Consider the following 12,359-nt stretch of genomic DNA (forward strand, 5'->3'; position numbering starts at 1 on the left):
CTAGAGATGCGTCCTGTGGTTGTGGAATATAGTGCAGTACATCTTTAATTTGTACAAAAGGTGAGAAGATGGTATGGTAGATTGGTGAATGTTACCAACCAGTAGGTAGGTAAATAAATACATTAGAAAACTAAGGACCAAAATACAATGCTTTCATTTTCATTTACTTTAATAAAATACTTTGTTCGTAATATATTAACATGCAATGTATAAAATAATAACTTAGGAATTTAACATTTCACTGCAGTATGGCCTCTGTATCTTTGATCATAGATGAGGAAATACTATCAGTTTTTTTGCATGGATAATAATTTGTGATTAAGTAGGGTTCTGTTGTACTTTGTGAAAGACTCCCTGTTGGAAACTGACTGTAGTACAACACGGAAAGTGTGACTTTTACATATATTCAGAAACTTTGTTACTGTCTGCCTACCAATTTGACAGGAGTTTAACTGACTGATTTAACAGACATCTAGGACTCTATTAATTATACCACCAATATTAATAGGAAATATCTGAATACTTTCTCTTTCTAGTTTTAAGGAAGCTATTGACAGTCACCACATACAGTTAAGATTCTACTTAGGTATAGCTTTTTAAACTGCCCTGGCATCTCACTTCTGATTTGCTTTTCATTTTACAGCTGATGAAACTGCTTGACCATGGGGAGTTATCTTTAATAAGAATAAAATTGAGATACTTTGTGGCAAATAAAATGGGTCTTCTGGAGAAAAGACTAAAACCAAGCTGTCACTGTAGAAATTAAAGTGATACCATTTGATACGTTGATGTTCAGAATTACTCAAAATAAGAGAACTGGCATGGTAAAGCTCTGATAGGGCGAGCTAGCTCTCTTGAGGCTTTTCATTATTGTTGAAGATTAAAGTCCTAAACTCCAAACTTGAATTTAATTTGAATGGCTCCATTTATTCTAGTCCATTTTTTAACTGGGAGGTTTACAACAATTAATGAATTACCTGCATTCTCAGAACTACATTGAAAAACCTTCAATTACGAAGTACAGAAATGAGGTCCAGAAACACAGTACCACAATGTCTTTAGCTGTTTGTAAATATAGGGTTCAAATAGAAATAGTGTGTATATATATGTAGTTCTTATATATATAAATGCATTGCTCCACCCTGCTTACTTGGCATCTTTTCTAGCACTGGCAGCTGTATTACAATAGATTGTAGCTAAGGAGGGATCCAAACCAAGGTAGCAGCAGCAACTATGTAACCTTGCAGAAGGGGATTTGTCGGTGTTTTCTTCTTTAGTGAGGCCATCTACGAAAAGAGAAAAGATATTAGCAACACAAAAAAAGCTAGCATAAGTCTGGGTTGGAAAGACATAAGAGAGCAGCCGTAAGAGAGTTGGTATTGGAGGTAAGAGAAAAGAAAATGGTAGATGAACCTAACCAGAGTGAGTTTCTTTCCTGTTTAACTTCATTGTGGTTTTGATAGTGTTTTTGTAATAGCCAGTTTCATTATTTCTTCTGGTCTAAATCCAAGACTGTAAATTCTTATCCCATTACCTGGATTAGCTTTTATAAACTCTGTGCCTCTCAATAGGTTAACTGTTTTGTTTTTGTCTGTCTTAGCACCTTGCTTCTCTCAGTAGTGCCACCTCCTTTTTCTTCCCCCTTCACTACCCTTTGCATTATAATCATTGCTTTTTATTTGGCAGCTTTGCTTTCTGCAGTCCCTTCACAGCATCTGATGAAGTAAGCCCTCTGCCTAGGAAATTTTATGCTGTACATCTCTGATTTTGGTGGTGCCTAGGTGCCGCACTGTTTCCTCCTCTCTAAGCCATTTAAGTCACCATTTTCAGAAGTAACTTGTGAATGTGGGTTTTTCAGATTTCTGGATCTAAAAGTTAGAGACTGAAAGGCAAATCTTCAGGAGGGCTTGATGTCCCACTCTCATGAAAATTCAGTGGGAGCTATGCATGGTCAGTGCCTCTGAAAGCTATGTTTTTAGGGTAGACCCTGAACTAGGCCCTGAAAGCTGCAGCTTCTTTTAAAAGATGTTGCCCTTTTTTACTTTCTGGGATGTGTTAGGGATTCTTCAGGGTGTGAGGGAAAGTGTCTCTGTTTTAAAATGTGGAATGTTATTCTTAAAACACTGCATATTAATTGGGGTATCTTGAGTAGGTGTCATTCCTAAACTGTTTTGACTAATCTTTTAGAATTAAGTAGATTTTAAGTTGAACTGTCATTCAGATGTTGTAGTTGAAACAGCAGGATTTTCAGTTTCAAAATCTAGGGGGACTTAATAGTTGAAAGGAATTCCCACTGAAACAAGTATTATTGATATCTCTGAAATCCTTGTGATACAAAATAAATTCATACAGTGCTAAAACACATTTAATAATTTCATTTAATGATTTAATTGCTTGGTATGTTTGTGCTAACTACAATATGCAGGTGGTTCATTTAAGCTTTGTGATGTTGGATGATGACATTCTAATGTTCTTTCAAGCCTCTTAATTAGAGAATATTATGTAGTCAACTATGCAGACATTCAGCATGGAACTATCGATATTAAAGAATGATAACACGTTAATTGTTAATTTCACGATAGATAATGATGTGATAGTGATTCATTTGTCAGGGTGAGTTGGCTGGACAGGGATAGCTTGCAAGTCTGCATACTAAATTACATGGATATTGTGGTTTTTTTGTAGTTACTTATGCACCTTATTTAACAAGCCTACTGTAGGAGTTGCAAATGTACAGTATGTTTGTGTTTATTGTCTTAACAATTTGCATGCAGTTTTTAACATTGATTCCAATGAGCAAGTCCTGGCTTGTAATTTTATTCCAATATAATCATACTCTCAATTGCTAAGCTATTTATCCTAGTTATGCAACTATAGTATAAAGATTTTTTAAATGTTTAATTTGTGTTCTAATTACATCTTTAGTGAAATATGTTTGTGTGTCTGTGGATAAAAAGCATAATTTAAATTCACTATTTCTTTCTAGAAACCAATTAGTAATGGTCTTCCTCCCACACCTAAAGTGCATGTAAGTATTAGAGCTATTCTTACGAATTTTGATTACAGTGTTGGTGTTTCTTCTGTTAAATCAGAAAATATTGAGACTTTTTAAACATTCTTTGAAGTTTAATTATTTTAAAATGTTTTATTGAACAATTTATTGGTGTATATAGGACTAGTAGATATTTATAAAAACTAAATGATTACAAGCTAGTATCTTTTTTTATTTATGCTTTAAAATTTGTATTTCAAAGCTCAGCTCTTAGTTTTTAAGATGTTTTTAAAGTGATTTTTTCATAAAGTTAAAATAACCTTCCTCAGATTCGTGGCCATAAATGGAATAAGTTTATCAGGTCTGAATGGATTTCTTTGTTCATCAGTTAAAGATTTAATAGTCTTTTTTTCTCAAGTAATTCTACCAGTTGACTCATAGGATCATAGCGCTCATAGGAAAATAGGGCTGAAAGGGACCTCACAAATATCATCTAGCCCAGCATGTCTCAACCCAAAAGTGGGTCACAAGAATATATTACAGGGTCATGAACAAAGTTTAAAAATGGATTATCCTTTAAAGAAGAAAAATGTAGAAACTGGATTTCCCCTTGCAGGCTAACAGAGTTCCAGCCTGCAAAGGGGCTGCTTGGGGCTTCGGGTGGGGGGGCTGAGACCTGGGAGTAATCCTTGAATCCAGTCCAGTAGCAGAAGCTAAACTATGGCATGCCTTTTATAAAGCATTCAGTCTTGATATAGAGAATTCAGGTGATAGCCCCAATTATGTTGGTTCTTAATAGCAATTCTAAGAATGAACTGGAAAGTGAAACACAAGTTCTGTCAGATAGCGTTTCACTTTTCTTTTGCCTTAGGGATGGTTTGTCCTACTTCGTTTCTGCATAATGGTCTAGAACAGCAGCAACGTTTTGCAGTGCCAGGTTGGAATCTTCCAGCTCGCATCCTTGGTAATCTGGTACTAGGACCCACATGTCACCACTTCTCTTTGCTGCCTGGCTGCAGCATGGCATGGGAGAGTTCCCTGCCGCCAAGCTGTGGTGTGACGTGCAAAGCTAAGCCTCACCTCCAGAGGCTGAATGCAGCCTATGGGTCATAGGTTTCTAACCTCTTGTCTAGAATATTGAAGTTAATGGGTTTGGAAATTTGGAAAAGGAAACTTGTAAATGATACAGTGGTGTGCATCCAGTTCCCTTCCTCATTCTTCCTAAGCGATCTCTCCTGCAAAAAAGTTCATGAGTGCACTTCAAACATGTTTGCAGCTACAGAAATAAGACTGCAGGCAGAACAACATAGATACAGATGGTACTTAAAATGCCAGAAAAGCAAGATAACACACATTCTTTACTTCTGTTTCTAAATACTAAATTTCCTTCTTAAATAATCTAGCATAGCTTCAGAGTTCTTGACTTTTGCACTAACGTACTGTCTCTCACTTCAGGCACATCAATAAAAGCAACTTAAATTTGTGTTGGAAAGCTAATCATTTCCACTACAGAACTGTTCCTATTTGGTTAGCTTTAATGCTTGGAAATGAAAACTGCCTTCCACTGACAGGAGTTACCTATTGGCAGGGATTTTTCCTACCTTATGTCTGTTTATTTGAAGCAGATGCTTGTTTTTGCTAAGGTCTCCCAGTTTCTTACGTTGGTTACTTCAGCCTGCTCACAGCTTGGGATCAGATCCAGACCTGTCAGTCATAAGCAGTTAGAGAATGCCCTCTCTCCTTAAAATCCCTCCAGTTTTATCTGCTTGGTACAGCTGCAGTAGGCTCAACCAGACTTCCTGGACATCAAGGAATATTTCAGTTTTTTAATATTTTTCTTCTTTAAACTAACAGCTTGGTTCAGTCAGCTGTCTGTCTTATTTTTAATGAGGCTCTGTTTGGTTTTGGCGGAGCCTGTCCTCTCAAGCTCTGATGCTCTTTCTTGCTGAAGGAGTGCTCTGCAGGCTTCATGGAGACAACTAGAGGAAGACATGCAGAAGAAAGTGTTGGTGTCTCTTGCTCTTGCGTTCCTTTATCAAATATCTTGTTAAAGAGTTTGAGCAGCTCTGTGGGCTTAAGTGCCAGTTCCCTCAAAGCCTCAGTGCATCTCCCCTGGGCATGGAAAGATGCAGGCAGAATTGTAGTTGTAGTTTCAGAAAGGATCAGGCCTTTTTCAAAAAGCTACAAAGAAATTCATGGAAGGCCATGTAATCCACACTGGGTGCTGCTCTCCTGACTCTGGTCTCTGTCTCCCCACCGTGCCTTGAGTAAGGGGCACTGGGCACAGAACCAGTGCCAAAATTCAGTAAGAGATTTTTAGGGCCTTCTTTCTGCCCCTCCTAATCACCTGTCTTTCTGTCACTCAGAGCTTCTTAGGCTAGCATCTCCTGGAAAAGGAAGACTTTCTTGGTGTGTGTGAACCTCACACAGTAAAAGGAGATGGAATGTCTAGGAAGGCCCTTCTTGAGACATCATCCAGAGAGGTGCACATGAGAGAGGAGAGACTCAAAGAAGCACCTCCTCTTTTAAGGGCAAGCAGATTGCTAGCCACTTGCTAGTAGTCTTGCCCTAGAAAGTTATAAATAATACCTTATGAACCAATTGAACTGTAATGGAAATGTTGTCACTTTTTGTTTTCTCCAGTAAAGTAGGCTCCCTTCTATCTTCACTCACATAAGTCTTTGTAGCTTGAATTTTTCTCAGCTGTATTGTACCTTGATTCAGACTGGTAGTCCTCATACTTATAGCATGTTTTCCCTAATTAAAGTCAATAAATAGTCTTACTTTTGTCAAGTATCAGAGTCCATTTTAATAAAGTCTGCTAAACATCCATGGGACCAGCAGTATATAAATTCCCCAGGCCCTACTTTAGCCAGTGCCATGTTTCAAAATCACCTTCTCCAGACCTCACTGCCCAGAAGAGAGAGTATAATTTAGCTTGTTTTGGATGTTCACATTTAAAGGGTGAACAATCCTGCCTTTTACCATAAAAGCACACTTCTGTGAAATCCCTTTGTGATAGATCTATAGACTTTAGCGTGAAAAAGAATAGAAAAATGTACTGATGCTTACCTTAAAGTTGTTTTCCCTTCAAGTAATAAAATGCATAGATTTTAACCCACCCTGGAAACAAATGTTTCATTTAGAATAAAGGTGGAAATTGATAACCAAAGATTCAAGATAATTTCATTAGTGGACATGGTCTCTGTTCCATGCATAGGAGACAGAATTGTTTACTGTACTAGTGTGCCGTAAGTGACGTTTGTAATTTTGGAAGGTAGAACAGGATGAATCTAGTTGTTGAAAGTATTTCTACAAAAGGAATCTTTAAGGAGCAGAGCATTTCTTTTTTCGTCAGTTACTGACAGATCAGGTTCTATATGCAAGCTGTAAGCAGGCTGAAGTGAATTATCCATTGCAGTAGATTTGGGGATCTTATTTCTTAAAAGGACATTTTCAGGTAGCATGAATACATTTTACTCTTCTCAGGTTTGCCTTGGGCTCTGCAGACGACTGACTCACCTCCAGGTTTTAGAAGAGTATTAACAAAAAAGTTTCTATCTGTAGATGTTAACTCTGGATACAAGGTCAGCAGCTGATTTTTCCCTGTCAGGATTGCTTTCTAGCATAGACATAGTGGGCTTCAGTTGATAGGGCTAGACAGATTGTACATCTTTGCAAAGATAAGAATGGAAAAGGGCTTTCCACACCCCTTCCCCCCTGCCTGGCCAGGTTGGGACTGAGCCACTTTCTGTGTCATGTGTGTCACGGGTCTCTCCCCACCCCACCCCGCTATGTGGCCATATGGGGCCAAGCCAAGTCTTCTTCCCCTACATAGCTGGATTGGGGCCAGGCTTCCCCCCTGTCCACACAGCTAGATGAGGCTTTGCCATACCTGCCTTGGGTGCCGCGTTGGTCCACCAGCCGCATCCAGCCTACAGAAGGATTGGGCACTGCCTATCTGGCCTGCCAAATTAAAGGCTGAGCTCCACTGCTGTAGAGCTCTTAGTCATGTTGATCTTGAGCCAGTAACTAGCTATGTACAAGGATACATCAACAAGACAGGTCAAAGTTTTTCAGAAAGAAACAAGTGTGGTACAGAAAGGCAGCTCTGCAAGCATAGAGAAGGTAGATGAATTGGTGTTTTCAGATGAGATCACCTAGAAATAATGTGCAGGTGAAGGAAATGAGACCAAAGACAGGGCCACTACAGGAAGATGGTTGGAGAATGAGGTGTCCCTTCAAAAGATATGCTGAAAAATAGTGAGAGTGGTGGGAGAGAGAGCAAGATTATGTAAAAGATTGCTGATAGATCAAGTAGTATAAATGCTGAGCTTTTAGGAAATGATCACTGGACATTGGTGAGAGTGCTCAACCTTGCCCCACTCATCCATCCAGGTATCTGCTGCAAAGATCATTCTTGTAGCCTGCTGTAGATCATGTCATCCCTTTCTTTGCCACATTCCAGGAGCTCCTTTAATGCATCAAACATTAGATGTTTGTCTTTACTTTAAAGGCTTTTCTTTGGTTCTCGAGAGGAAATCAGATTCAAAGCAGGAAGAGAGGTGTAGGCTGTTCCCTTTCATCACAGAAGGTTAACACTGATGTTATTTTCTTTGAATTTCTCTTCTTCTGTCATTGCATTAAATTATTCTTAAAAATGGCTGAACTCTTAGTGCAAGCATCCAAAAAATACCATCTTTTTTTAAAATATAGATGTCTTTGAATTAAAGATGAGCCCAAATTCCTTGACTCTCCATATAAGAAGAAAAACCTCAAAGACTCATTTATAGAGATGCAACTCTTGTGGAGAATATAAGAGTTCTTTTTTGAATTTGTCACAAGCCATTTTTAAAAGAGATTTCATTTTTAAAAGTGTGACTTGTATATGAAAGAATGTAGTGTTCGCTTTCAGCAGATTCTAAACCTTGAAAATTATTATAGTTCTTCAATAAGGTGAAGCATATGCTATTAGAAATATATAATCATTAGAAATTTCACTGATGTATCAGGTTAGAGATTCAAATTCACTTGTTTTTTAATTAAATGTTTTATTTTTCTTTTTTAGATGGGTGCTTGCTTTTCAAAGGTTTTTAATGGATGCCCATTAAAAATTCATTGTGCAACATCATGGATAAATCCAGATACAAGAGGTATATGATCACCCCATTTATTCTTTCATGAAGGCTCCAAGAATATAAACTCTGCATTTTAGATATCCAGGTTATTCCTTTTTAAAACAGTTTAATTTATGCACATGAATTTTCCCTTTATTTGGATCACAACGTTAAGATGTACAACATCCTTTGTTTTTGGTAATCCGAAATCCTATCCCATGAAGCTGAGGTGTCAATCCTGCTGTCTTGACCAAAAATAAATTCTTTCTTCCTTCTTCAGTTAATTTCCCTTGTGCTTCTCTTTGGGTATGTTCAGAGGTAGACCCAGAGGGGTGCACCCTTCTTTGATTCCTATTCCACCCAGATTTTCAAACTAAGTGCCTGGTAGTGGCAGAAACATTTCTAGTCAGGCAGTGCATGAGGAGTCAATTGACTTCACGGCTTATTAGAATCTACCTCAGGTTTACAAGATGTGGCCCGCCAGGCCATTGTATCTAGCCCAGAGGGCCCCTAAAAAATTTAGAAAATTAATATTAATCTGCCCTGGGCTGCCTGTCATATGGCCCTTGATGGCTTGCCAAAACTCAGTAAGTAGCCCTTTGCCTGAAATAATTACCTGCCCTGATCTACCTGATCCTGTATAAACTGTTAATTCCACAGGTGTTAACCACCAGCTCTTCTTTTTAATGCTCTTGATATTTCACCTGTCAAGGTATCCTTTGTTCTGCAGTTCTGCTGTTAGCTGCTCCTGTTAATGAGTTCCTGTTTCACAGCCCTGAAGATTATTTTTAACTCATTCCAGTGAAGTTATATTTGTTTTTGTCTAGGCTCCCAGAATATTAATAAAGTAGTAAATTGAAGAAAAATGTGTAGTTTATATGTGATGATACACCTCACCATCTGCACCCCCCATCTGCACCCCTCCCCTTTCAAAATTCTAGATCTGCTCAGAGATATGTTGATGTTCACTTCACTTTTGAAAAGTGGGGTGCAGAGAGGTGACACTTCCCTTTATATTTTAAAATACTTCAGTGCTGTATGAAGTACTTTACAGAGTCCTGCTTACAAGGATGGAGAAATTGGTGATACTGGGTCCCCTGTTTTGCCTAATCATAATGCAGGAATAGCAAGATGCTGGTACTAAAATGATCAGCAACAAAATATTGATCTTTTCTGAATTTAAATTATCACCTATTAAGGTTGAGACAGTTCAAACTTTTCAGTGAACATTTACATTATCTGTATTGTTTGCAAGGTCAAAAGCACAGTATCAGTTGATGTTCAGACCTTTGTAACCAAGAAGGGGAAGTGAGCTTGAATTTTCTTAAATTTTGCAAAAATTGATGGACCTGCCATAAAAAAGCTGGTTTAGCATTCCAATTGGTACCACCCTTTAGAAATAGCTGTGAAAGGGTTAATGACACTTTCTAAAAACTCTGTTGAATTGTTAGCGTGTACATCTTCATGTCAGTTTAAATGTGTAATGTTGATAGCAGGAAATTACATAAATTTTATGTTTATATAGTTTCTTCCAGTAGGATTTTTCTTGATCAGTCATTTTAACTGAAATAAGATGAGTCCCTCTTAATGTCTTGTGGGGCTTTTCAAATTTAAACTATTGCAGCTTTCTCCTATTTCCCTATCTAAGGAAAATTAAATAGAACAGATTGCTTGATGTATGCAACTCTCTCAGTAAAATGTTTCTTCATGAAGTCAGCTCCATACATGTGTTATAATGCACTTCTTAAAATCTGAATGGATTAATTTTAATTTCTCTCTCTCTCCTTATAGATCAGTACTTGATATTCGGTGCAGAGGAAGGGATATATACCCTGAATCTCAATGAACTGCATGAAACATCAATGGAACAGGTGTGTGTTTTATTTCAAGACTTAGGAAAAGTTTCAGGCCTTGCCTTTTTTCAGCAATTAAAATAATTCAGTATAATGCAGAATGTAAGGTTCGTTTGTTTTGTGGGGGTAGTTTTGTTTTGTTTTTTAATCCTTTGAGCAGCTGTCCACATATACATTCTCATTTGTGAGCTTTCTTGTGCTTCTCAACCACTGGTTGTCAACCTTTTTAGACTCAAGGTACTCCTGCAAAATTCAGTAGCACGCCATTTTTTAAAACTAATTTAAAGACTATGTATTATAATTGTGATTAATTAAGATAGTAATTGATTAGACATAATCATAGGCATGCCACCACACCAAGTGCCTCCTGCAGACCAGGAAGAAGCTGTGACAGGAGTGTGTGCTTTTGCTGCTGCCCTTCCTAGTCTGAACCTGCATGGTGTCTCCTGGAAACAGAGACATGGGGCAGATGGAACTGTCCCTCATGCCTCTGTTATCAGAAGGCACACTGGAAGCAAACTGAGAAGCAGCTGCAAGAGAAAGTCACGCCTGCCTACATTACATTATGTGGGCAGACATGCCATTGCTGCTGCAGCTCTTCTTGGTTCAGCTCTAACATACCTCCCGAAAAGAGGCATGTGGGACAGTTCTTCCTGTTGGCAGTGGCAGCCTAGAGATAAATGCTGCTCCAAAAGGTAGAGCTGCCTTGCATGCTTCTGTTTTCAGGAGGCACTTCAGAGCCAAACCAGGAGGAAATGCAGCAAAAAAGACATGGTTGCCTGCATAATGGAGGCAGGCATACCTTTCTGCTGCAGCCACTTCTCTGTTTGGCTCTGATGTGCCTTCTGGAAATGGAGGCATGCAGTGCAATTCCACCTTGCACTAGTGCCAGTAGTGCTGGTGTTGCAGCATCTCTGGCAGGTTTTCTTGCCACGCCCAGGTTCTGCATCACCCTGGTTGAGTACTACTGTTCTAAGCTTTGAGTGAAGACATAGCAGTAGCTTTCAGTGAAGGCATAGACTTAGAAGTGTCCATATCCCTGATCCTCCTTGTGGACCTACACCTAAGAGATGCCATGTTCTTCAGTTCTTCTCAACCACTTGTGTAGAGGAGGAGCATTTCTCTTGAGTTCCTAGCAGTCTTGAGGCCTTAGGAAATATCTCAGGAAACACCTCTGGTGATCCAGAAACAGTGTTTAAGAATTTTTTTCCCAGTTGAGGGCAGTCTGCAGCCATTATGTTGCTGCATGGTGCCTGCCCCTTGTTTGTCCCCCTACCCCTTCCAAGATGGTGCCATGAGGTGATCATATTTTGTAGCTTTCCCCCCAAAAAGGCACTTTTTTTGTGTTCTTCCTGCTTGCTGTAGTCAGACTCTAAATGTTATGGTTCTGTTGTGGAGGTGGACAGTGTACTGGGGAGTGCACTTTGGAGACTGGGCTGAGTCACAGAAAGAGGTGAAACTGGAACTCAAGGCCATACAGAGGGCTTCTGTAGCATTTTCACTGCATTGTAGCATGTCACGTTCTGATGGTTATGGACAGCTGTGCTACAATTGCTCATTAATGTTTTGTAGTATAGAATCCATGCTAACAAATAGATGCCAGATATCTCTGCTGGAGCAAAGTGATGTATAGACTACCAAATCTATCCATCTGTAGTCAAGCATGTTTATTTTCCATCAGCTAAGGGTCTGGCAGTTGTTTTTGTCTTCCACTCCCCTCTAGAAGGATAGCATATGCATCCTCACCTGACAGCCCTCAGGCTTTTTTAAGGTCCAGTTCAACATTTTTCTGCAAGTAAGGGACTTGGTTGCCCCAATGGAATTTAATTTAGTTCTTAAATTTTTATTGAAAGCACCTTTCAAACCTATGATGACTTGTGTCCTTCTCCAGCTCTGTAAAAATGGCAAGTGAGTACATTGGCAAGTAGGATGGGTGAGATTCAATATCTTTTGGCAGATCCTCCTTATACAACCTCATCAAAATGACCCAAAGGACTCATTCTAAGTGCCTGCCTCGATTTGTTAGACTTTGAATTGGAGCAGTAGATTAACTTGCTAATTTCTTCCTAAAGCCTTATTTGTCATGAGTATAGAGGCTTTGCTGTACTTGCTATTTGTTGAAAGGACATTTGACCTACTATTTCCCACCAGATAAGCTGTTTAGAAAGTTCATATGTCTATGGCAGTGATACTGTGCACATTTGAATCCCACTCTTTTCCTTCTTCCTCAGAGTTAGTATTCTACAGGATATGTGGTTGAGAGGAAACTGAAGAGCAGGAAGTGTGTGCTACCCATTATCCCCTTTTTGTGGGACACCAGGAGGGGCTGGGCTAGGGTACATGTTTGAGGATCTCCTAAGATTTTAAAAAAAAAAAAAAGGCTTCTGTTGAGGCCAA

At 38.9% G+C, this 12,359-nt stretch overlaps 1 protein-coding gene across 6 annotated transcripts in view; it reads left to right on the forward strand.

The window, feature by feature from the left end:
* Window positions 1–12,359, forward strand: part of MAP4K3 (mitogen-activated protein kinase kinase kinase kinase 3) — a 137,978-nt gene that overhangs the window by 93,027 nt on the left and 32,592 nt on the right. For all 6 annotated transcript variants that reach the window (XM_090052713.1, XM_090052721.1, XM_090052732.1 and 3 more), the window contains 3 exons: window positions 2,987–3,028; window positions 8,061–8,145; window positions 9,901–9,980. In XM_090052713.1, coding sequence (XP_089908839.1) covers window positions 2,987–3,028; window positions 8,061–8,145; window positions 9,901–9,980 — 207 coding nt within the window. The remainder of the gene's footprint in view (window positions 1–2,986; window positions 3,029–8,060; window positions 8,146–9,900; window positions 9,981–12,359) is intronic.

The sequence above is a fragment of the Crocodylus siamensis genome, chromosome 1, assembly GCF_052110815.1.
Source record: "Crocodylus siamensis isolate JL-2025a chromosome 1, ASM5211081v1, whole genome shotgun sequence".
In the NCBI taxonomy this organism is placed as follows: domain Eukaryota; kingdom Metazoa; phylum Chordata; order Crocodylia; family Crocodylidae; genus Crocodylus; species Crocodylus siamensis.